Source organism: Populus trichocarpa, chromosome 19, assembly GCF_000002775.5.
Source record: "Populus trichocarpa isolate Nisqually-1 chromosome 19, P.trichocarpa_v4.1, whole genome shotgun sequence".
In the NCBI taxonomy this organism is placed as follows: domain Eukaryota; kingdom Viridiplantae; phylum Streptophyta; class Magnoliopsida; order Malpighiales; family Salicaceae; genus Populus; species Populus trichocarpa.
In genome coordinates, this window is record NC_037303.2 from 9,224,701 (window position 1) to 9,251,622 (window position 26,922).

Consider the following 26,922-nt stretch of genomic DNA (forward strand, 5'->3'; position numbering starts at 1 on the left):
AAAATCCATGCAATATCTTTTTTTTTAAATGCCAAAGTATTTTAGATTTTTTAAAAAAATGCTCAAATAGTTTAAAGGATTTTTGGCCATATGCAATAAAAAAATAAAGAAATTTTTTAATTAAATTTAAACTTTGTTTGGTAAAAACCTTTTTTTTTATCATAAAACTACCAAAACAAGCCTGAGAGGGTGTTTGCCAAGTACACCTTTTAAAAAATAAACTTTTAGCAAAAACATTGCTAGCCAAACAAAGCCTTGGCCATTTGACCTCATTTTGACCTAACCGGGTTAGCTCAAAATCCTTGGTTCGACCATAAACCAAACCAAAGATTTGGGTTTGACTAAAAAAACTAGAAAAAAAAAAGCTAAAAACATATTAAACACACAAAAACTCATAATTTCTTAGCCAAATTGGATCAAACACAAAATAAATGAGGAACATGAAGAACACTAAGAACATTCAAACATGAATCTAGCAACGTGAAACTCAACCCAAGCTAGATATAATTGAACCAAGTCCATGAACATGTTAGAAATCATGTAAGGATCTATAATCTAGCATCCATTCACTTTTATTATCAAAGAATCAACATAATTTTGTCAAAATGGGTTTCGGTTTTATCCATTCACTTTTATTATCAAATAATCAATATAATTTTGTCCTAGGATTAAAACCCCCCCAAAACTTGTTATTGATGAAAAAAAAAACCCTAAATTATTAATTAATAAAGTCCAACGAAGTGTTTAATGCAAAAGAATACACCAAAACTGGTATAAACCGTAGAGCTAAGACAATGTTCTTTCCAAGAGCACAAAGAACATTGCCTTAGAAAACCCAGCCATTGTCAAGCCTCCAAAACTAACATTTAAAGCCTGTAAACACACTGCTTTTAGTCCTTACAAACCACATTACTATAACCAAATATGTTTGAATAAAAAAAAACTAACAAATAACATCAAAATCATGCAAGAAGTTCCAAATTTCAAAACCGCCAACTTAAAACAACATACATATTCAACAATGTGGGATTCAAAATTGACATTTTGACACTCAAAATAACTTAACCAAAATTTCAGGAACCCAAAACATGCACCTACAAGCCTTAACAAGACATTAAACACCTCAAACTATATTTGACATAATATAAAAACCATTTTATTTTATCAAAATTTGTCGCAAACATATTGTCTTAACATCTAGTAGCATCAATAACAGCTTCAAGCAAGAATTAAATAATAATGTCAACATTTTATATACTAATTGAAATCAAATCCCCAATTATTGTGATATAAAAAAATGCTTTGAAATATCATTAAAAATGCATAAACAAGCTAAAGATGTGCTTTATGGACATCATCTACTAGACTAAGTTAAGGTTTTATACCCTTCAAGCTCTAATAATGGTTGTTGCCCTTTCTTTTTCAAGATTGGTACTTTCTCTCAAAGTTGAGGATACCTAGTGCTATACTCTTGAGCCTTCACCCTTAGGGGTCTATTATCAATATTTTCCTCCCTTTTTTGTTCCTCTTTCTCCTTTTTTTTCATTATTTTTGTTTTCTAATTGATTTCTAAGGGCTGGTTATAGGGTTTCAAACTAGGATTTTTATGGATTTAATTAAAGATTGATCTCTTTCATTAAAGCCTGGCCTTCTGATCAAAATAAAAGAGTTTTGGGTATATTTTATAGTTGTGAGCTTTGTACCTATATTGGTTTTACAATGGTGTTTTTGCAATAAACTTGGTTTCTGAAGATTGTTATGGTTTTTCCACATTTGGAGACCAAAAAGCTTGTTCTTGGCCTTTTAATTTTGAAAGAAACGTGGTCAACCTTTCATAAGAATCCACTAAGAAGGCTTGAAGTGTGAACACAAGAAAACGATTAGTGATTTTGCAAAATAGGGATCACAACCATCGATGACTAAGTTACCTATTTTTTAGGCTCCATCTGAGAAACTTCGATGTCATCGTCATTGAAGACCATTTGAAGTTGGTAAAGGGGGTGCAAACCTTTTGTTTGGATCTAACCTGGCTAAATTCAAAGGTTTGTAACTTCACATTCATTTGTTTGAAAGTGTCAACTTGATCGGCCCATAATATGAAAATATAGTAATGGCTGATCGGGACAAAATGTTGTTAAGTTCATTAAAGAAAATATGATGTAAATGTTTGATGAGAGTAGTTGATCTTTGTAGAGGGGGTGTTTCTCAATTGAATGGTGATGATTATAGCTTACAGGTGGTAAAAAACGTCACTTTTATTCGCTTGAAGGTGCCTCCTCGATCAGTCAAAACTGTCAAAGAAGAAGCTAAATAGTGGCCAAATGATGCATCTTATTTTTTAATTTGGGATTGACAAACTTCAATTTAGTCTCTATTCTTCTAATTTTTTTAATTGCACCCATAATCGCCTTCTAAACTTTTAATTTCATGTAATTTCACCCCTGTCAAACTCAATTATCAGCCTTAAAGTTCAACGCCTTTTTCATCTTGATCCTTAGTTTCTAATTTGTTCAAACTTTCAAATATCTTCAATTTTGGCCGCCGATTTGATCAATTTCAAACCATGCATTTACACACTTTTTCGTTTTGGTTCTTGGTTTTGGATTTCTCCAATCAAGTCTCTAATTGTTTATCAAACCTCAATATTTATGCAATTAAGCCCCTAACTTGACCAAATTAACCCTTCAAATTTACAATTTAACCCCTAGAGTTTAATTTCTTCCAATAAAAGCCTAAATTGATTGCAAAAATAAGTTTTTCTTGTAATTAAGCCCTCAATAAATTAAATTAAACCCTGTAAAATTCCAATTGAGTTCTTAAATATCCAATTTTAAAGTTTCCTTCACAAATTGAATTTTCCTTGTTAATAAGGCTTTCATTAGTCAAAATTAAATTGTCAATTTTTCAACCTTGGATATTTAGATCTTCAACCAGTCTTTAGCAATTTTTTGGGCGTTCTTCATATTTTCTCCATTGATCATTTTTTTAGTTTTTTAATTTTTTTTATTTTTTCTGGGCAACATCACAAATAATAATAAAAAAGACAAAAAAAACCCTTGCACCAAAGATGTATATTTTTTTTGCTTTTAAAGGCAACAAAGTAAATCAACTATAAAAAAAGTGTACTAGCCAATTTGTCTCCTACTAATGTTGCAATGCCCAATGAATCGCTTGAAAAATATGATTCTACCCCTACTAGCAAGGCTTTTAGTTTGTTTGAAAAATGGTAAAAAAGATAATTCACTCTGCTAATTCAGTACTAATGTTGCAATGCCCAATGGATCGCTTGAAAAATATGATTCTACCCCTACTAGCAAGGCTTTTAGTTTGTTTGAAAAAGGGTAAAAAAGATAATTCACTCTGCTAATTCAGAGTGAATTGCCTCAGAGTCTATAATAAATGACTGATATCCTTTAGGTTTTTTTTATAATGTTGAGAGTGGAAAGAGATAGCTGCTATAAAATTTTATGGAAAGAGAGAGTGATCAGAAGGTCAAGTTTCAACCACCAAAAAGGATCATAGTGTCAACAAGTTTATATTTGTGAGAGGAATTCAATAGAGGTGGTGTTATTCTTTAACCATGTGAAACAATTTGATAGGAGTCTATAAAGTTTTTTTATTCGTTTAATTTTCAATTTTAGAGTGATTAGAGGGTGTTGGAGTTTACTGAGGTTCTAAGGGTAATTTTGAGGTATATTTAGGTGAAAATGAGTTAAAAAATAGGATTTTAAGGTCTAAAAACTTTGATCCTAAATTTTTTAGTGATCATATATTTGTCTAGTAGATGACATGTCGTATGTTATGGCAAAAAACATGTCATCCAATTATAAAAATAATGGCTTAAAAATAAAATTAATTTGGCGTGCTAGCTTGGCCTAGCGGTCCAAGAGCATCTGACTTTTTTTCCCTACTTTTCATTATTTGTTTTAGTTTTTTATTATACTTTAAGGAGATATTGTAATTTTTCTCTTAATTTTTTCCTTGTATATTATATATAAGTAAGTTGTATTTGGATGATGCATTTATAAAAAAAAAAAAAATTCTGAACAACTAAAATTAACCTCTATAATAAAATAAATGAAAAACTATAAAATAAAAATGATAGAAAAAGTAAATTATTTATCTACATATCTATCTTTTACTTTTACTATAAATATAACTTCATGCTTTATTATTTAATTATATTTTATAAATTTTTTTTATTAATTTATATATTTTTGAATTTATTTTATTATATATAAAAACAATCTCGTAGTTTATCAACTAGATTGGTGGCTTGAGCGAAGCCACGGGTTAAGGCAATTTTTTTTAACTGCGAAAAAAGCTTAAGAGACGTTTATGTTTTTAAAGAAGTAAGAGAAATTCGATAACTGGGTTAAAAAAAACCAGAAATTAAAAAAAATTATCGAACGACTATGTTTAAAGAAAAATATAAGACAAAAAAAGACTTTCAAAGCTTATTAACTTTTCAAACCATGACCTAGGTCATTAGATCGGAAGCAGTATAGATTAAATAATTGTGAGGGCTAAAATTACACCAAAAAACTACACAAAAATCCAAAATAAAAAACAACAATAAAAAAAGGGTTAACATTGCAAAAAAATAAAAATAAATCATAGGGCAATAATAAATTTTCAATTTGAGAGTTAAATTGAAAAGAATAAAAACATTAAAAAACATGACAAAAATAGAAAGAATGAAGAATAAAATAAAAAAAATACACTATAAACTTTAATTGAAGGGTGAAATTAAAAATAATGAACTTTTTATTAAAAAAAAGAGTCAAAGAGAAAAAAAGAAATAATAGGAATAAGGATCAAATAAAAAACTTCGAAACATAATAAACAAATATGATCTTGCATAAATTTTCAACATGTTTTTTTATATAAAACAATTCTAATATGTAATTCGAAAAAGTTATGCACACATCTAACTAAACAAATCAATAAGCATTGCATAAAAAAATGAAAAAAAAAGACTCATCAACAATAAATACAAACAAAATTGAAAAAACTAAAAGATAAATATAGATCAAGATAATTAATATCGCAACACGGGTAATTTATGTGGTCGTGTTTAATGAATTTGTTTATCAAAATAAATTTATATTAGAAACTAACACACACATAAAATTTATTAAATAAAATAAAAGAGAAAAAAATACTATGCAAAACCGGATGTATTAAAAATCTTAAAAAAGAATCAATATTTACAAAAAAACAAATTTAATATATATAAAATTTTAGAAAAATTATAGATGAATCATACCAAGTTCTTTAAAAATTAAACACACACAATATCGCTAAAAAATAATCACAATCTAAAAATGGCCAAATAAGAGAAAAAAATCACAAAGAAAAAATATTAATTAAATCATAAACCCAAAAAGTTATTTAAAAAAATACATGTAAAATAAGACAGTAATTAAGAAAAAATTTATTATATTTTAAAAGAGAAGAATTTGGCCAAATGTGTAGCTGAGCTTGCTAAGCTAAGCTTAGCACATGGCCTATCAAGCAACAGCCGCACACACGTCTTTATTTTCTTTTTAGAGTTAATGGGGGAGGACGACATCCACCCCAACCATTTCAAAAAAAAATAATAATATGGAATTGTCATCATATGGGACCCAAAAAAACCTAACATTAACCCGAAACCTAAATATTCCCGAGTTCAAATATGTTTTTTAAGACACTTTGAAGGTAAAAAAAAACTAATCTGAACTCTCCTTATCATATAGAATCATTGCATAAAATTCGATCGTTTAAGTGGCCAAAATCATCATCAACGACAACTTTCTCTTTCTACGCTAGAATCCAACGACTCCCTCTCACTCCTCCCACCAAAAAAGAATTGAAAAATAAGGAAAATAAAATTTGGTACTAAAATTGAATTTTTTAAAATTACACGGACTAGTTACTTAATAACTCAAAAAGATGGGGGACTAAAATGAACTTTTGAAACAAATTTTAAATCCGCCACCTATTTTACCCATCTTTTTCACTACAGTCCCCTATCTTTTAATTTAACAATTTCTCCTATTAAAATATGTAATTGGGTGCTAATTTATGTTTAAAGAGTTAAATTGCGCCAAATAAAATTTTGAAGATCAAATACAAAATTAAAAAAATACTGCTCCAATCCATAATATCGTGTGAGGAGGTGAACAATAATAACAAAAGGCCTTATTTTAGTATTTTTTTAATTAAAAGAATTTTACAATAATCTAAAATGCATTTATATTAATGTCTTTTTTTCTTGCATTAGAAATTAACTTGGAATGCTATCCATACTGGAGCGCGGGTTAAATGATGGTTGGTATGAGCTGTTTAAAAGTGTAGTGTCGATTGTTTTTTAAAGTGTTTTTAGTTTGAAAATACATCAAAATAATATTTTTTTTAAAATTATTTTTGATATCAACACAACACAATAATCTAAAAATATTCATAAAATTAATTATAAGCAAAATAAATTTTTCAAAATTTTAAAAATGCAATTTCAATCGTGTTCTTAAACACACAAGTCGTTTGAGAATATGATTGAGAATACTTTTTAAAATAATTTTTCTTCAAAATATATATTATTTTTTATAACTTATTTTTTAATATCATTATATACCAAAAAAAAATATACTAAAATAAATTAATTTAAAAATAAAATTCAATTTTTAACCAAAAAATAAAAACAGGTTGAAACTTAATGCGAAACATCTCTTGCATCCAAGTTTCAAACGCAGCGTTTTAACTTTTACGCTCACAGCTGAATCATACACGAGGACTGAGACAAGCACCCTCTGTTCTATCATTTCATCGTCTCATTTAGGGTTTACTTCACTCCCCCTCCCCCCTCTCTTCCTCCACAAAGCTATGTCATGATCCCATTGAATTGAATTGAATTCTCCAAACCCTAAAAGAAATCATAACTCTTTTTAAAATATAAAATAAAGACTGAAAAAAAAAAAACATGTCAACAACTCTCCCTCCCATGGAGTGTTTGTATGTAACTGAAGAATTTCTCCGTGAATTGAAGGGCGGAAACCATAGCTTCCGTCTCCCTCACCCTGTGCCTATTCTTCGATTTCTCTACGAGCTCTCCTGGAACTTGGTACTACTATTATTTATACTTGCTTTCCAATTTGAGTTTATTTTTACTTGAATATGTCTCGATTGATTGTTTTAGGTTCGAGGAGAACTGCCGTTTCAAAAGTGCAAAGCGGCTCTGGATTCTGTGGAGTTTGTTGATAAAGTGTCTGCCGTAGGGCTGGGTTCGAATTTCGCTGATATTATTACTCAAATGGCTCAAGATGTTGGTTTTTTTTGGTCCCTCTCCTTTTATGATCGAGTATATCAGAGTTAACGTGAATTTGACTTATTTGTCTTCACATAGTTATAACTATCATCATTATTGTCTGATATGCTATTTTGTATTGCTTAATCTACACTGTGGCTTTGGAACCTAAGTTTTTGATCTCTTATTATCTGTGGTAATCAATGATTTTTATTATAAACTCATGTGCTTGACTGATTTTGCAGCTAACAATGTCTGGAGAGTACCGTTCTCGTCTCATAAAGTTGGTTAGTATTGATAATTTTTAAGGGCTTTATTTGTATGTTTGATGCTCAAATTTCTGATTGTTTTTGTTGCGTGGAAATAACTGCTCTATGCTGCTGCTGCTATTTATTTTGATGTTTCCAGTTATCTGCTTTATACTTGTGAATCTCACATTGCTTAGTGCAGAACATGCTCTTTAATTTTGTGTTCACTTTATCAGTTCAACCATAGCATTCGTGTTTGGAAACCCTCCAAATTTAGTCTTACAACATATGTGAATTTCACTACTAAATGTTTCCCTCTTATTCTAAAGCATCATCTGCTATATACTGATAGTGCCATGCTATGATGTGTATTTGGTTACCTGTTCTTGTCCATGCATCATTTTTTGGTTTGGATGGAACATATATGAGAATCCTAAAGGAAACATAAGTATTGCTTGGATTGTCCTTTTTCAGTATGATGCCGTGGGGCTTGTAGGGTGGTGCCTTTTGCATTTAGTATAACTTGTGAGTCAAATGCTTTGTTTGTCTAGTCTCTTCTGTTTGTTCAGTGTCTGTATGCCATTTATTTGTTAACATAAACATGCAATATACCTTGCACAGTACTGAATTATTTATTAATGTGTGGGATAACCTATATCTTCTTCATTTTTTGATATTTGGCTTTCCATGCTTCTCCCCCATTTGAGTGTTACTATGCAGTCATTATTTAATATAAAGTCCTTTCCTTCTTTTCAGGCAAAATGGCTGGTCGAATCTGCATTGGTCCCATTGAGGTTTTTCCAAGAGCGTTGTGAGGTGGATCTTTTGTTCGTTTAAAATGTTTTTGCTGCTCATCATCTCATAACACTTATTTGGTCTCTCATTAGACCTTAGTAAAATTTTTTTTTTTAAGTACATGTTTTCTGTTTGCAGGAGGAATTTCTGTGGGAAGCTGAAATGATAAAGATAAAGGCTCAAGACTTGAAGGGCAAAGAGGTGAATTAATTAAAATGTTCACTAACACAAAACTATTGTTTTGAATTTGGAGCTATTACTTTCATCAACTTTGGGTATATCCAGCCTGGTTTCTTCAGTAAACTTAATCCCCTGCACATCCTCTGGACTTTGTTTCCGAACGCCTGATCTGATCATTGAATGTTGATTAGCATATAGCTTTTTGCTTTTCATAAATAACAAGAAATTATGTCAATGTTTGGATGAGTTAATTGATCTTGCACTCGTTCAAATGAAATTTGAGGAAGACATGGAAGATCTGTTTTTGCAGCTGATGAGTTAATCATTTTATTTTTTTCGACCATGATAATCACTTGAAGCAGTTTGCATTAGAGTTCTATGAGACTACTTAATCCTGCATGCAATTGATATATTTTTCTATTGCTTTCAGGTCAGGGTAAACACACGTCTTCTTTATCAGCAAACAAAATTTAACCTTCTCCGCGAAGAGAGTGAGGGCTATGCCAAACTGGTATGCTAAATATTTGATTCTTTCTTTGCTCTTTGTAAAGTTTTCAAGTTAATTTGTTGATCACCCTTTTATAAATGTATGCCAATGGAGGGAACATTTGTTGCAATTAGTCATATCACTATATGATTTTTTGTTTGATTCTTCTCTCATCATATAAAATATTGGAGGCTTTCAAGTAGAGGTTTGCTTTCTTTAATTTTAATCTGTATACCTATATTGGGAGGTACATTATTGCTTCGACCCAATAGATTTTTCTACGCAAGGCACATTTGGCTCTAAAACTGTTTGCTCTTGGGTTCTTTGATAACTGTATTTTTAATAGTGCAATAGTTCATCATCAGAACTGCGTTTTATGTTTCTAATAACCAAATGGTTTGCTTGCATGAGAACAAATCATGTTCTTACTGCTGATAGTGTATCCCATAAAGTTCTTTAATTTAATCCTGTATGTCACCTTGGAATTGGAGTGACAAAGCAATTGCAACTTGGCAATTTGGACAGTCTAGATTGTGCATTGAACACAGTGAAAAATCATGTTTGTGTGAAAGTTGTCCAACTGAAGAATGGTCAAAATATGGCTGTTATTAGATGAATGAAAAATGCACAGGCTCCATTTTTTTCCTTGATAGAGGACTGCTGTTTGAAAACAAAGAATTAAAAAAATAACATTTCATTATTTTACTTGTGCTTCACCGTTTATGTTTATTTTGCTTTGGGACATTTCTCAAGATGTGTTTGTGTCTACGTCCACAAAATATTAATAGATATCTGAATTAAAAGTGTAGCCTATGTTTGCATGTATATATTTTTGGAGTTATAGCAAACAGTTCCATGTGGTTAATGTTGAAACTTGAGATTTTGTTTGTGTCTGTAAAACCTAGGTGCAAAGGAAATATTTCTTAGCATCTGTTTATTCAGTCAGTCCTAGCTTAGGTAATGCGCCTTATCATGTTACCGACAATTAGTTGCAGCCAATCAGCTACCCTTTAGCTATATTTATGGTAACAAGATCTTAATTTTCTCTTAGTCTCTTCCACCCCGTTTTTCCCTCTGTTTATTTCTGTTTAACAAGTGGGCTCTCTTGTGCACTTTTTTTGTACTAGCTATTTTTGAGGGGATTATTTTCTTGGTCTCTATCTCTTATGTAATAAATGATTGGAGCATTTTCTTGAGCTGTATGGATATTTTGTTTTGCTTGGAATGTAGCTTTTTATTTGTGATTTTCTTTTGAGCAATGTTTGTATATATATTACATCAAATGTTAAATTACTTTTGTAAAATTGTATCTTGACATGATCAAATCGGGGTGTCCTTTTTTTTTTTCCTGATCAAGTAAATGAAAAATATTATGAAAGTAGATGAGGCTGTAATGCTGCATCCCTGATGAGACTACTCTATGCAATAGAAACAATTTTTATGCATCATATTCTTGCTGTTTTTGGTCAGGTTTGCATGATTTGCTGCTTAGTTATAATGCTTTGCTTGGTCATGCTTAGAATTGGAGTCTTATATCAAGTGGAAGTCTGCAAGGGGCAAATCTTATTGGGTCAGAGCTGAATTTTAAGATTAGATTATTTTTTACCACCTATATGATTGATAGAAGCTGGGATGGCTTATCTTTAGTTTTGGTTTGGTTTGTTGAAGTTTGTCTTTTTGTCTTCCATTATAAAGCACATGCACTTGTCGAGTTATTCTCTACATGCCAAGTATGTTCCCTAAGTGATGCAGACAACAAAAAAAATCATGATTGATGTCCTTTTGTATAAAAGGGTATTTCTGTAATTTTCAGATTTGCTGGAAAATCTGGAAAAAATGTCTAGGCCTAGGTTATTTTCTATTTAGTATTTTATTAGTTCTAAAGTAATTAGCTTTATTAGGTTTTTCCTCTTCTAAATAGATTTCTTATATAGGAAAATAAGTTCTTGTTGGACCAGGAGTAGGCATCTCTATATAAGGTTTATGTAGTCTAAAATAAGCCTTTTAATATTTCAATGACAGTTGATGAATAAAATTCCAGAAATATGCTTTTGATTGTGTGACTTAACCTCCCCTTAGGTGTGACTCCTAAGAACCTAGGTGAAAAGCATAGGTTTTTCTATCCTCTAGGTGTTACTCTGATAATCAATCTACATCCTTCTTATATTCCAGCATAAATTCACAACGTTACAGCCCTAAACAACCTCTAAAAAGTCAGATTCAGAACAGCCTCCTAGGCTGCCCTACATTAGTTGGTATCAGAGCTTCAAGATCCTAGGATGCGTTCTACTTCAATTATGGTGACTGTCTGTCAACGAATTGAATTCTAAGTTTGAGAGCATTATGCAAGCAGTTGGGCAAGAGTTAAGTCTACAAATGATAGGATGGATGCAATGGAAACATCTCACAATGCTAGGTTTGGTAGGGTGCAAGTAGCATTAGATAGTTTGACAAAGGCTGTTCTAAGCAAGTATCCTGTTGAAACAACCCCTAAACCTAGCACTGAAATTGGAAATCGAGGTTTGCAAGGGTTGGCTAATGATCAAGCAACAGATCCCAATGGCATGCTGAATCATGGAAGAAGGTACTGAAAATCTTAATCAGCAACTTGAGAAGCAAAATCAGCAAGCTGAAACTACAAAATGGCATGCAAAAGAGATAGAGCAACCTGCTTTTGCTGACAAGACAAAATTGGAATTATTTTCCGAAGGGTAGATTCTACAAGAAACAAATGTATTTCAGATTGACAATGACTTGGAGAGTGAACGAGAAAAGGCATTCTCTAATCAGTTTATTACAAAGCTTAAAGAAATAGGTGTTGCACTTGATGTAGCCAAACAAAAGAAAAATGTTGATGAGCAGAATGTTAATGAAAGCAATGATAGCAAGGACAAAGTGCAACTGGCAATGCAAATGGAGTCATTGTTCATGATTTTGATTTTGAAATTTATAGCACAAAATTCATATTATCATTACTGTCTCCTACAAAGTGGTTCATATTTAATGGAGGTCACTGCACATTATGTGGGTTTTGCTACATCGACACTTCAAAACTCGAGGTTGAGTTTTTGCCAAGCAAGGGCGCAGACTGCAAAAGAAGGAAGAATAATATCTTTTTGTATAGAAGGGTATTTCTGTAATTTTCAGATTTTCTGGAAAGTCTTGGAAAATTTTCTAGGTCTAGGCTATTTTCTGTTTAGTATTATATTAGTTCTAAAGTAATTAGCTTATTTAGTTTTTTCTTATTCTAAATAGATTTCTTATATAGGAAAACGAGTCCTTGTTGGATTAGGAGTATAAAGGTTATCTAGTATTTTAATAATTTACTGACAGTTGATGAATAAAATTCCAGCAATTTGCTTTAGATTGTGTGACTCAATCTCCCCTTGTGTTTCTATCCTCTAGGTGTTAATCCTAGAATCCATCCACTTCCTTCCTCATATTCGAGCTTAAATTCACAACATAACAGCCCTAAACAACCTCTAAAAAGTCAGATTCAGAATAGCACAGTAGGCTGTCCTGCATCACTAAGCTTTTGGCTAGCTGTTTTCACTTGAATTCTCTTTTACTCAATCTATTTAGGTATGGTATGGTCAGATAACTTTATTGGTCCATGTAGAACAATGTAATAGCAAAGATACTCAGATTATGAATCATCCTTATGAAATATTACCTTTTAACAAAAAATAAATTCTAGAAAGCTATCAAATAATAATAAAATTTTAAATGTACTAAACTAGCAACGAATGAGTGAGCTTTCTTGTGCCTATACTGCATAATTGGTCTCGCATGTACAGTAGGTTTCGTTATGATATTTATTGTTCAAGTGGATGTGCAGGTTACTCTTCTCTATCAAGGTTCTGAAGATACAACTGAAAATACATCAGCAGCGACAATAGGCATCATTAAGGTTTTGACTTGGGCTTGCATTTTTTGACTTATAATTTAGCTTGGACTGACCCTCATTTTTCTCACATCTTATTAATGCAATCTCTGCAGTCATTGATTGGTCATTTTGATTTGGACCCAAATCGTGTTTTTGACATTGTAAGTTGTTCCTATTTGTTACTTTCATACAGTTCACTTTGTTGTACTGATGCAGAAATTGATAATCAGAGGTTAATTGTTGGATTGCAATTATTTCATGATCTTCAGGTTTTAGAGTATTTTGAACTTCAGCCTGATAGCAATGTCTTTTTGGAATTGATACCCATCTTTCCTAAGGTATGAATCATTGTTGTTAAGGTTGGCATAAATGTTCAAAATTTAAATTATGATTAAATAACACACAAGTTCAGGTTGCTCATACCATTGATTTTTTTTTCTTCAGTCGCATGCATCGCAAATTCTTGGTTTTAAGTTTCAATATTATCAGCGAATTGAATTAAATAGCCATGTCCCATTTGGGCTCTATAAGCTTACAGCTTTGCTGGTGAAGGAAGAGTTCATTGATCTTGATAGCATGTAAGTGGCTTGCCCAAGCTTTTATTCTATAGCACAGTGATTCCTTAAAGTTCTGTGATCATTGATTACTTTAATTCTTAATACTTGTAATGTTTCAAGAACTGTTAGTTGTCAGAAGTTCTTTAGCTGATCATCTAAATTCCATCAATATACTTATTTTGCTAGTTTCCAAAAAGAGAAACTTAACCTGTTATTTTTATGTGAATTGATTAAATGGAAATAATGTATCCATTTAATGATTAGAATTCATTGGGTGTGAGATTGGAATTAATTTGCAGATAGCATTGATGCTTTTTTAATCATTTTTAATTTTATTTCAAGTGCTTTCATGGTTACCAGCTGATTGTAATTTCATGGTTCCTTATGCTTAGCTGTGTTTTTTTTTTGTGTGTGGCATAGGATAGTGTTCCTTCTAGTCTAATGAGTGGATAATCAACAAGAAAATGAGTGCGCTTTATCTTGAAGGGTATTTTATTTTCAATTATGAGGATGATTTATTTCTTGCTGAGTATCATGCATTTTTTTTATCTACAGGATACTAGACTAGGGTCTTTATAGTCTTGCAATACACCAAAAAAAATCGATTGCAACGGGTACCCATGGTTTTGGATAGTAGGATGACCATAACCTATCCAGTACCCATCAGTTAAGGAACTTGGATAACAATATCCAAACCATTGGATTTCAAATATCCATTTGGTTAACCGTTATCCATACACTTATTTTTTCAAAAAGACTTAATTGAGTGCGTGATTTTTTATTTTTTAATTCAATAATTTTAATAAATTGGTCAAAAATATTATTAACATATAATCATATTATTAACAACAACTAAATAAGTTAAAAAACAGAAAGCAGAGAGCTAGAGATTGTTCTAGATTTAGAGCTTGTGAGCAGAGTTAGTGAGTATTTATAAGTAATGAAAAAAAATGTATTACAACACATGCACGCACACATGAACGTGGGAGCTTGTGTGTGTGTGTTTTCTGTGTTTTAGATCGGATATGGTTCTCATAACTGCAAATATTTTCCAGTTATAATTATATTTGTACTTAATGTGTGTGTGTGTGTCTGTGTTTCAGATTGGATATGGTTCGGGTTTCGGTTTTAATAGCATGAAAACCATAAGCACAAATATTTTTTCAGATTTTATCCAAATCCAAACCAAAACCATTTTTTACCTAAAAAACCTATCCATTTGGATCGGATTGGATGGATGCCCATCAAATTGCCACTTATCAACAAGGCATTTTAATACGCATTGCTTAGCCAACCTTTCATTAGATATTGCTTGTAGATCACTCAAGGATCCCTACTTCTAAGAAAAGATTCGTAAATTGAATGTACATGTGTTCACTTGGGATTCCTTCATTCATTAGATTTTCTAGGCTGTTCCTAGGAGGCAGTTGTGAGTCATGTGATGGTCAATTGAGGTTGGTTATGGTATTGTGCCTGACAAAATAAGAGCCAAAATGTTCAAGTAGTAACTAATCAGGCTTATCCTAATTGATAAATCAACCTGAACAGGATCACATTCATTTACCTATATTAAGACATGTACTTAATAATTTGTTCCTATTATGATGAAAAAAACCCTTCACTGATCAAACAACTGATTTCAGCTGCTAACTTTGGCAATGCGCATCAGATTTTTGCTGTGAGAAAATATTGTTGTGTTTGTGATATGTTACCTGTTTCTTCTTTATACAGCGTTCTGAAGTTTATGCTGCGCTATGCCTTAGTTCATGCCTCTATTTTGTGCTGCAGCTTTTTTTTTTTATGTTTTGTATTTTGTAATTTGATCATTCTTTTATTTTGCTTTGTTGTATCAATTGGTTATTTGATTGTTCTTTTTATCTTTTGAACTAATTTAATTTGCTCATCATTGCAGATGTGCACATTTACTTCCCAAGGATGACGAGGCTTTTGAGCATTATAATACATTTTCTTCTAAACGGCTGGATGAGGTATATTGCCATATTCTTATTGTTCCTTGTTACAGTATTCCACTATGTCTTTCTGCTTTCAGTTTTGTTTTCGTTTTTAATATTTTTTACCATCATGTTCAATGTATTTGTGTATATCAATGGTTTGTAGTGAAGGCTTTACATGTTCCTTTTCTGTTTGTTTGAAGTGCTTATGTGCTTTGTTTTATTCAGAGTATGCTTAGTCTTAATCCTGTAATCTGTGCATTCTTGATTTGATTTTCTATGCAAATTTTTGCAGGCTAACAAAATTGGAAAAATAAATCTGGCTGCTACTGGAAAAGACCTCATGGATGATGAGAAACAAGGAGATGTGACCGTAGATCTTTTTGCTGCCTTAGACATGGAAGCTGAGGCAGTAGCCGAACGATTCTCTGAGCTTGAAAACAATCAAACTTTAGGCTTGCTAACTGGTTTCCTTTCTGTGGATGACTGGTAGGTTTAATCTTGACATTCTGCTCTAAGGAAAATATAATCCGAGTAAACTATAAATGGTGCTTTTTTTGGGGAGAACATTTTAGCCTCATGGAGGAGGACAAAATATTTTCATAGGACTGCCAATTCTGAATATGTTTATCACAATCAACAGACCAATTTAACTACCACTGTCACCACATCACCACCACCACACAACAACAACCTCTCCCTTGCCACCAGCAGCAGCACCACCCTGTTACAATCATAACTACCATTGCAACCACTTCTTTAACACCTATACCTTTATACCAATGCAACCATGCCCAGACTACTACAATCACCCCACTATCACCATGTTACCACCATTACTTCACAACTACCAATGAAAATAATATATTATTCAAGAAATTGTTTTCCCTAATATAGTCAAACAATAGAAAACAGCTCTTTCTCCAAGATCCAGGAAAATATTTTCAGCAAAACAGATGCACTATAAATATCCTGAATTACTTAGCTAATTCCCATTCATAAAAAGTTTTTGCTTTGAATTGATTGCATCACACCTAATTGGACATGTAACAAGAGGAACTCTAGATATCATAGCTCAATGAGAAAAACAAAGGTACATGAACATGAAAGTTCTCTAGTGATGTTGCAAGATTACATTTGAACTTGAAATTGGATGATGCAGTTCACTGGACTGTCACCTATCCCTCCAAGAAAATGTCATGAAACATATTCAACAAAGTGAAAAGTAAAGCTTTAAAGGTCCAAATGGATAGGTCTTGTCCACCTGGTTTCTTCTCTTCATGCATGTCCATCCATGTCTACCATTGATCTGCCACTGTTTTCTCTGGATACCATTGTCATCATTGTCAGTTGGCAACTGCTTTGATGTTTTCCACAAATGACATTGCATTGCTGAGGAACTTTTTCATGTTCATGTACTTTTGTTTTTCTCTGAGTGATTTCCAGAGTTGCTCCTGTTTCTCACTCTCTTCTAATCGAATCGATGCAGTATGATGAAGAGATGGCTCTCTGAATGTCTATCATATTTTCTTTTATTAACATTCTGTTTTGTTATTATTTATGGAAATAACTCCTGCTTGGCTTTGCTATTCTCTGCTTATGATGTCTCTTGGTCTCCATTCTATTGATTTAGTCTTCGTTTTGTAATTACCTAGAAGACTTTTCCACTGCCTTTTCTCTTGAATGGTGGTTCTCATCTGAGAATATACTAAACCTTTGATTTAATATTGTCTGCAGATTGTAATGTTAACATCGTTTTCCTTCTGTCTTTCTTTTTGTTTGGTCTTCTCCCCTTTTGCACCATGATTCTTATTGATTGAATAAATTTTGGACTCTACTTTTAGATATTTGGTAGATATTCTTGATTTCAAATATACCATGTCAGTTATTTTTGCCGATGTTTGTTCCTGTAACCTACTTTGCTATTTAAAACTTATGGTAAAATTAAATGTCAAGTGATGTTCTTTGGTTTCTTTCCTTTAGTATTGAAAATAATTATTTTCATCCATGATGTGATCCCTCCTTTTTATTCATTGTTTAACTATCTAGGACTTTTCATTTATATAATTGAGTTTGGGGGAATGGATGAAAAGAAGGAAAAGAACATGAGATAATATATTTTCATCCATTGTTTCTATGTTTTTTCTACTAGGAGTTATCTTAGCCGCCGAGGTTGCGTTTTGACTCTAGGGTTATGAGATGAGATTATATTGTTTGGTGTGAAACTGTATGTGTAGTTTTGGGAGTTTTGTTTTGGTAAACTGTTTCCAGCTTTTGATGCATTTCAACTTTTTTGTTTTTCAACAGAGATATTTTGGTTTTTAAAAATGGTCTCACTAGTAGAATGCCACTAAGTTCATTTTTTTCCTTTTCTTCTTATTTTGCAATAATTATTGCTTCAAATGAGTGTCATTTTTATACTCCATAAAAAGATGATTTCTTCCAGCTCAAACATATGGATATTTTTGTTATGTGCCACAGAAATGTACTGGTAGAACACTAGTTTAATTGTAATGCATAGCTTTTTTCCCAAGGTATCATATTCATGTGGCTTCTGTTTTGTCAGGTATCATGCCCATGTACTTTTTGAACGTCTCTCTCCTCTCAATCCAGTTGCACATACTCAAATATGTAACGGCTTATTTAGGTAAAGTTTTGAATTTATTTTTATATCTGCGTTCATTGTAAAACAGGCACACACACACACACCTTATAGTCTTTGTGAATGTGCACTGAGGTTACTATGTAAATTTTTAGAATCTAAACAAAGAAGTCTCTTTCTCTGTTCCAATTATTTCTGCCACCCATCAGCATGGAAAATTAATGAAATTTTATTGTTTGTATTTGATGTGATATATTTTCAGGCTCATTGAAAAGTTGGTCTCATCAGCATATAATATTATTCGTCAAACACATATTCAAAGTTGTGGGTCACCAAGAATTGCTGGTATTGATGCTATGGGCGTGACAAGTTCTTCAGGCCATGTCTCTTTCATTGATCTTCCCAAAGAGTTTTTTCAGATGCTTGTCACTGTTGGACCTTATCTTTACCGTGATACATTATTGCTGCACAAGGTGCATGGTTTAATTTTTAATATTTGGTGAATTTTTTCATCTACATTGTATTTGTTTTATTTTAATTTTTTTTTGGTTTCTTTATGGATAGGTGTGTAGAGTGTTAAGAGGTTACTATATGTCTGCACTTGAGCTTGTAGATAGTGGTGATGGAGCTCTAAATGGTGAACTTCTTATTCCTGGAAATCGAGTTCCTCGTTTGCACCTAAGGGAAGCTAGGTCAAGGGTTGAGGAAGCCCTTGGAGCATGTTTACTTCCTTCTTTACAGTTGGTACCTGCAAATCCAGCTGTTGGGCAGGAGATCTGGGAAGTAATGAGTCTCCTTCCTTACGAGGTTGGCCTTTCATTATAACCGTCTTTTGATACTTCCAGTTTTGATGTTGGTTAAGTTTGACAGATAAATTTCTTCTGTTTTTACCAGGTGCGATATCGTTTATATGGTGAATGGGAAAAAGATGATGAGCGGAATCCAGTGATTTTGGCTGCTAGACAAACAGCCAAGGTACCATATGCATATCCTAATTTACTGTTGCAAGCTTGGTGTTTTAAGATAATCATACTCTATTCATTGTTATTTACTGGTGTTTGTTGTATGTTTCTCTTTGTTATCATGCAGTTGGATACTAGAAGGATATTGAAAAGGCTTGCGAAGGAAAATTTGAAGCAGCTGGGTAGGATGGTTGCAAAATTAGCTCATGCTAACCCGATGACTGTCCTTAGAACAATTGTTCACCAGGTGCTTTTTTTTTTAAAGAAAATGCTGCATTTGTTGTCATTGATCTGTATTTCATAAATCAAATCTAAGGTAAAGTTATTTGCTGGATTTTTGGCATGCAGATTGAGTCGTACAGGGATATGATCTCTCCTGTTGTAGATGCTTTCAAGTATTTGACTCAGGTTTGAATTCTCTCTTAATTTACAATGACTTCTCCTTGAGCATTTGAAATATGAAGTCATACTTAGCCATAAAAGCTTCTTGCATTGGACCTAATGATCTTCTCTACTTTTACACGTCCACAAACTTTTTCACTGTAATCTTACAGTTTCATGTGATTTTAGCTGGAAAAAAAATATTTAATTTATGTTCCAATAACATGATTTCTTTTAATTATTGACATTTCAAATCTAATTTTTGAATCTGTTAATCAATTAAGAACTAGAAATGTTGGAATCATCTATCACTGGTTTAGCATGTCTTCCTAGCTGTAGTTGGTGTGTGAATGTATCTGTACTTGCAGCCTTTCGAAGTTGAGAATCTTTTTTGGCTTTGTCATTTCATTTTCCAAAATAATGCTTCCTCTCTCTTCAATTGATATTCATGTTTCTAGTTTTCATTCTCTAATTTTTCCACTGCAATTTATCATCTCTATTTCTTGAAAACAGTCCATGTGAAAGACGGACCTTCGTTTCCTTTTGCATGTAATTCAGGATTGGAATTTCATTGTTTCATCAAAGCTATATCAGAGTAGTTGCTAAGGCAATTGAAATTGAAGTTATTTACTTTCTTTCAGATAGGAAACAGACATAGCTGATTGAAATTGTGCTCTTAAAACTGACCAGTAGCTTTCTCTATTTTAATGTTAAATTAGAAGTAGAAGATTGGTAATACTGTAATTGACAAAAATGGCATGAGTTATGATGCCATCAAAGTAATAAAAAAGAAAAGAAAGAAAGAGGTATTGGTAAAAGAAAAGGAGGTCTTTGGTATATTAAAAAAAAAGAGGTTTCTGAAGTTGATCGTTTTGGTTTTGAAGACAACAGTGATGATATTTTGTTTTGAGGAGGAAAAGATTCACTTCTTGCTGAAGAGACAGAGAGATGTAACATCCATTTAAATAGGAGGGAAAGATTTGCAGATGTTTTCTTGTGACTGCACAGACCACAGAGTGTATGCAAAGTGTTTGATGAAAATTACATATTTAGCCTTGATTAAAATTGTTTACAAAATAAGAGACTAAGAATATTTGTATGTATAAAAAATGCAGGCACAATGCTAACTTGCCTAAACTAAATTCAGCTATGGATGTGTTTGGATTTGGCATCTATGGGACCACCACCCAATTTGTACATCCACAACTTCACATAGAACAATTGTGTTCCTGGTCATTAATCTGAACAGCAAGAACACTGACAAAAAAGCCTGAGTCCTGATCTGTTGACCCTTCCAACAATGTTTGCAAAATTAATGAACAATTTGCATATCCTTGTGTATACAATTATTTAGGGATGCTTATTGACAGTCATTTCAATATATCTCTTTATCCGTGCAGCTCGAGTATGATATTTTGGAATATGTTGTTATTGAGCGGTTAGCGCAAGGTGGCCGTGATAAGCTGAAAGATGATGGCCTTAATTTGTCAGACTGGCTTCAATCACTGGCTTCATTCTGGGGTCACCTGTATGTTTACATTTCCTCTTTTCCAAAACACTGCTTTTTTTTTTTTGTGTGTTTTTCTACTTGTAGAATTTATATTGCCCCTGTATCAAAACTAGAGCCTTTAACAAATATGGTTGCTTAGCAGATGAGAATTCAATGTTGAGAGTCTTTTAATCTATTGTAAAGGTTGGATGTCTTGCTGAACTTTGATATGCACAATCATAAGTATGTGTTTGGTGTTTTCCCTTTTGGTTTCTGGTTTTTGTATCTGCTTGTCAACTTTGTTTTATTATATTTTGCATGAGTTATATTGGAGTCTATCCTTGGAGTCTATCTGTGTGTTAAACTATTCTATTAAGAGTTTTAGGTGTATCTTGGGAAGCTTTTCATCAGTTTCCAGGTTTCAGATTTAACTCAGCAAAAGCAGGATAACTGGAGCTGAGGTTGTTGTGGACATTGCAGATTTTCTGAGTCCCTGATTTAGGAGGTTAGCACAATTCCAACATGACTTGGCATTGAATAGGCACTAATCAGAGAAATCTATGGGATTTGGAGATGGAAACAGTCGAAGGTTGTTGGAATGGGAAATGATATCTGAGTAAGAGAGTTAGTTGGCAGATAAAAAACAAAAAAAAGAAGAAAAGTGAAGGGTAGTTGGGATTACATTATTCAAACTTGAAAATAATGTTATTTCTTTGACAACTTTTCAAGTTTGACGTACTTGAGATTGGAGGTGAAAAAGACTATTCTTACTTTGATCATTGAGATTCATGAGTGACCTTGTTGGTGGTTATTTTATGAATCAACAGTGGAAATTTACAATAAAGCTGGCTTTGTGCTTGGGGGTTGGTCGCCTGGTTCATTGGGATTGCATTATTCAAACTTCCATTTGGTTCTATTTCTTCTATGTCTCTTCAAGATAAATATTCAGATAAGATTGATGACTTAACCTGTTCAAAGAAGGGCTGTTTCTGTGTCAGAGGTGGATTTTTCAGTAAAACTTGCCGTTAGAGTTTCTAATGCAACTTGGAATATTGGTGACTGTAATGAAGACATTATTGGAAAATGGTAGCAAGCTAGTACCCTGAAGTAAGAAAAGGGACGGAGATATACGGTTCATTGTTGAAAGGTACTTGTTGTTGAAATACTCTTTAAGTTGCAGATTTTGATTGATGGTGGAATGTATGGAAAGTCTCTTGCATGCATAATTGTGCTATTTGGTGGGGTTTTCTCAGCGAACATGTAAATGGCTAGGAATTGGTGTTTAATTTACTGTCCTCCTGAAGAGCTTATGTTTAGGTATGGTCTGAAATTTGAAGGCAGTTTGGTTCTGGATATTTCAGATTATTGTCAGACTTGTCTTTCTCCTTGATGCTTCTTTCAATGAGTGTTTCCAATAATGTAACGTGGAAGCAGTATATGTTTTTGTCAGAACTGATGTTCACTACATCCTACCAATGTGAGTCCTGCAGAAGTGTATTGTTGTTTTATGAGACGAGTGTTCTGAACATGGGGAGAGAGCACTCTGTTTTGATTGTGGCTGCATTAGCTTGTATTGGCGATGACATTAATGTTCTCCAGGGCTCCACAATTTCTTCATGATTATGGAAGGCGTGCATAGCTAATTTGGAATGCCATGCGTGGCATGAAGGCTTTTGAAGTAAAATCAAACTCTGTGGAGGTGACACTCAGAAATATGTCAGAGCTCTCAATGTTGCCTGGCTGTTCAGTAAGACATTGAATGGGGGTAGTTCACTTTAGTCCACAAAACTTTGCTTTTCTTTTTGTTGATTATAGTGCATGTGCATAGGCTGCTGGATATCTTTAATATGCAAAACATTTTTTATTCTGGAAAAAGAGTGTCATATCAACACATGCATGTTCAGAAATATTAGGCTGGCAATTTTTGGGGTTGCATAACTGTCTTGACTCCCTTTCCTTTTTAGAAGTTCTGGCGATTAGAACCTGTAGTTTATTCTTTATTCTTTTTCCTTTTAATTTCTTTTGTTGTGTCTTTGTCTAGTCATCCAACTAGGTTGGTGGGGAATACTGTATGGGGGTTTACTGACATGTCTCAGAGAAGTTTTCTGTGCCTCTTTTTAAATTCCGTGCTTTGCATAGTCACTGGATAATCATCAAGGACCACTGTCATAAAATTGGGTTGCACATGCTTAATATTCCTCATGTTATTTTCTTAATACTGTGCTAAACCTATTTCAGAGAGAGAGATGGGAGCAGGGAAGGTAATGCTGCTTTGGCTGCTTTTTGATAGACTTCTTGTCTAGGTTTCAACTAAGGGAGATCAATTTTTTTTTTTATTTCCTGATAGCTGCTATAAAGGATGTGTTGAATGCTAATGAAGTGTCATTGCTACCTCTGGACATCTTAGCTATAGGAGCATAGTTTGCTAAGAAAAAATCAAACCTCTTGAGCAGTGGGGACAATTCATCTGTTTATATCAGACTTATCAATTGCTTTTCTGTACTTTTCTAATGATTGGTGGTTCTGGTCTGTGATTGTGATCCTTATCCTCTTCAGTCGTCTTTACTGTGCCAAATTAACAAACTTTTCGAGGGATTTAAGTGGTTCTGTTCATTTTTTCACATTGACCTTTTCTCCCCTTTTATTCCTCTCCCTCTTTTCATGGTTTGCCTCCTTATCCTGTCTGAGCATTTCGTTCTCAAAGCTCTTCTTCTTGATGTTATTGTGGCCAATTACATGGCTTAAATAATCTTATAAGCACAAATCTGTTCAGGGATACTAAAATTTTTTCCTCCTGTGTGGTCATGGTCAATATCATTCATTCTAGTTGCATGCTTTCATTCATACACATATATACCAAAACACAAGCATCCAAATCCACATGTTCCAAATTTGTATTTTTAGAATGCCCTCAATTTGTTGTTAAATGTACACCATGTTTATTTCCATCCTTTTGGAATCCTGTTTTAATAGATAAGCCCTCATCCAAGGTGCGTATACACTACATCCATCACCTCTTTTCTTATTCTTGCATATATCCTATGCAATCCAGAAGGCTGATTCTTTTACCGAGTAGCATTTTATGAGTTTGGATAAGGTCTGAGTGAAGTGATTGGTGTGGCCTTTTGGGTTTGGTTCCAATTCCTTATGAACAGAAATTTCACTATAGTCTGGCAGTTGGCAAGCTTAGTTATCTGTAGCAGATAGAGGAACTGGGGGAGGTAGGATGTAAATGATTTGGTTGACTGTGAGAATAATCTTTAGGATCTTGAGGTGAAGTCCACAGAGATTTTGGTCATAGAATCAGAGTTTGAATCAGGTGACTGGTCTGCGGGATATGTTTGTGGTACATAAGGATTTTCTTTAAAGTTATGTATATTGTGTCCGTGGATCAATAGGAGGTTTGATTTTGGCCGTGTTGATTTGGTAATCTACCTTTTAGCAAGGTTATATCATATTTAGTGTAGATGTATTTATTCACAGCTGATGTTTCCTTAATTAACTCATGATTCTATTGTTGTTTCATTTTGTTCCCATTCTTCATTACTGTGCGTGCCTAGGCATCCTCAATATTCACTTCTATTGTAATGAAATATTGTTTCAGTATCAAAGTTAATTGGCGACTTCGGCCTTTACTAGATTGTGATGGGAGCTAATTACAAGAATCCTGTTGATCTACAATGCTCTTATCAGTTAGGCGTGTATCACATGTTAGAGTGTCTGAATTTTGTTTGTCAGAACATATCTTAATGATAGCAGTGCTGCATAATAATAATTTGGTAACTATCTTGGATAATTTATATTAATAAAGCAAAGAGTAGAGATGTAATAAGATACAAGACAAGCAAACAGTTACATGGTCACTGGTAAAGATGAGATTGTTGGTTGACCATCTGGGGCTTGTAGCATCGATATGGATAAATGGCTTTGATGATTGTCTTAGTTTATTACGCTCATGTATGCTGAATGTGCCATCTCTTCAAGCTTCAAAAACACCAAGTTCAACACCTGCTGAAGTTATGTGACAGTTGATTTCCCGTTTTAGTAGCTTTTGAATTTATTTGAACTGCTATGATACTACACTTATTTGAAATAGTTTCATTAATAAATTAAAGATCAATTCCACTTGACTATTTCCCACCTCAGCTATGTGCAATGTAAAATCATCAAAGCCTTTCATAATTTCTTAAGATGATTGCTTTTGCTAATTTCCTAGTCCACTTATTTTATTTGCACTTAAAAATTCATCAAGTTTAATTGGTGGAATTATTTTATCTGGGCTTTCTCTTGTTGAGATCACTTGTGGCTGCTTCTACTAATTTGGTCTCTTATATATTAGCTGTTATGCATTTAAGAGATGCTCAATCTGTTGTATGATGCATTAATTTCCATACTTGTTCATAACGTGTTATGAAGTTCTGGTGTTCTTGTAGTGATTTGATGAAATGCTATCCCTTCCTCTCCATGGATCATGATGATGATATAATTTTTTTTTCTTTGATTTCTTTTACGTTATACAAATAATATTGTTGATGAACTTGGAACTTTATGTAAAGAACTACCTCTTCTTCTTCTCCTTTTTTTTTTGTTTTTGATTACTTGAAATTGCATGAAGAGAGTTTGTTTATTCTCAGGTGTAAGAAGTATCCATCTATGGAATTGAGAGGCCTTTTCCAGTATCTAGGAAATCAGTTGAAAAAGGGCCAGGGGATTGAGCTTGTTCTTCTGCAGGTATCATTCAGATCTAGAAGTTACAAAATTTATAACTTATAATTAGACGTCCAGTTGCCTATTAATAGTGGAGTCTTATGATTATGTCAGGAGCTTCTTCAACAAATGGCAAATGTTCAATACACAGAGAACCTAACAGAGGAACAGTTGGATGCAATGGCAGGGAGTGAGACTCTTCGGTATCAAGCTACTTCTTTTGGTGTAACCCGAACTAACAAGGTCTCATTGCTCCCTTTAAGTGTTCCATGCAACTGTAGCAAGTTATGTTTCAATAAGTTGATTATTTCAATGGAGGCACATGCCCGAGTAAAATAGTGGTTTAGTTTCTTCCTGAATTTGGATTTCATGGTGGAAAACTCATTTGTTTTTTCCTTTTCACTGAGATTTATTTTTTAATTAAGACAATGATCTAGCTTTTCTCTGTGCACTAAAATCAACTAAGTAAATCATACTTTAGTAAACGGTATTTCATTATATACTACCTCTATATTCTTATATATTATCTGGAAACATTTATGTGATAGACAAACAAAAGTGAATGATATAGATCCCTGTAGTCAAACCCTCTAGTTTGGGATTGAGGATTCTGAAGCTTATTCTAATGTTACACATCCAAGGTTATGTGATGTCAAAATACCCTGATGTTGGGCTAAAAGCGTTTCTTGTGACCTGGTGATTTCATCAACACCGTTGCGGAAACTAGTTTATTGAAATACAAGTTCCATTTGGAAATGTAGGATTTTCTTATTTGGGCTTTGGGGATTCCATTTGTTGAAGCTTGAAAATCATGACAGATTCTTCAGTTGTCTAAACTTGCTCAAAGAGCAAATATATGCTATTAGATTAAGCTAGGCATCCTAGGGTTCCCTCGTTTGCCCTTGCTTGCTACATATTCCTGTAGTTAGTGTACTGTGGTTATGATTTAGTTTACATTTCCTATTGTTGCTGAACTTGAGCATATATCTGCAAGCTACTTGAGCATGAGATTGTTATTGCTAAGTATGGAAGTTTTGACTCTGCAATATTCCTTTTCACTTTTACACCACAGACATTCCCAGACCGAATTTCCAACACATCAGGGCAACTTACAAGCTATGTCTAATTTATTCTCTGTGCAGGCACTGTTCAAATCTGCTAACAGGCTACGAGACTCATTGCTTCCTAAGGATGAACCGAAGCCAGCGATCCCCCTTTTGTTACTTATTGCTCAACATCGTTCTGTGTAAGCAGTACAACTTTATTTCTTATATATTTGCTTAAAATAATAGATTTTTTTTCTAAAGGATATTTTCTGAGAAGAAAACATGGAAATGGTGTAGGTTGTGAAGGACGTTTATTTTTTAAACATGGATGATTTTTTACTT

At 33.0% G+C, this 26,922-nt stretch overlaps 1 protein-coding gene across 3 annotated transcripts in view; it reads left to right on the forward strand.

Annotated features, from left to right (window-relative positions):
* Positions 1–6,780: 6,780 nt before the first annotated feature.
* Positions 6,781–26,922, forward strand: part of LOC7455213 (THO complex subunit 2) — a 28,138-nt gene continuing 7,996 nt past the window's right edge. For all 3 annotated transcript variants that reach the window (XR_008058227.1, XR_002979346.2, XM_024591376.2), the window contains exons 1-22: positions 6,781–7,105; positions 7,181–7,306; positions 7,534–7,575; positions 8,293–8,352; positions 8,470–8,532; positions 8,942–9,022; positions 12,837–12,908; positions 12,998–13,045; positions 13,154–13,222; positions 13,329–13,462; positions 15,354–15,429; positions 15,689–15,882; positions 17,960–18,040; positions 18,258–18,468; positions 18,560–18,802; positions 18,890–18,970; positions 19,085–19,204; positions 19,306–19,365; positions 20,739–20,866; positions 25,462–25,558; positions 25,649–25,777; positions 26,677–26,780. Coding sequence is in view for 1 of the 3 variants with exons in the window: in XM_024591376.2 (XP_024447144.1) it covers positions 6,965–7,105; positions 7,181–7,306; positions 7,534–7,575; positions 8,293–8,352; positions 8,470–8,532; positions 8,942–9,022; positions 12,837–12,908; positions 12,998–13,045; positions 13,154–13,222; positions 13,329–13,462; positions 15,354–15,429; positions 15,689–15,882; positions 17,960–18,040; positions 18,258–18,468; positions 18,560–18,802; positions 18,890–18,970; positions 19,085–19,204; positions 19,306–19,365; positions 20,739–20,866; positions 25,462–25,558; positions 25,649–25,777; positions 26,677–26,780 (2,360 nt within the window). In the remaining 2 variants the exon portion in view is untranslated. The remainder of the gene's footprint in view (positions 7,106–7,180; positions 7,307–7,533; positions 7,576–8,292; positions 8,353–8,469; positions 8,533–8,941; positions 9,023–12,836; positions 12,909–12,997; positions 13,046–13,153; positions 13,223–13,328; positions 13,463–15,353; positions 15,430–15,688; positions 15,883–17,959; positions 18,041–18,257; positions 18,469–18,559; positions 18,803–18,889; positions 18,971–19,084; positions 19,205–19,305; positions 19,366–20,738; positions 20,867–25,461; positions 25,559–25,648; positions 25,778–26,676; positions 26,781–26,922) is intronic.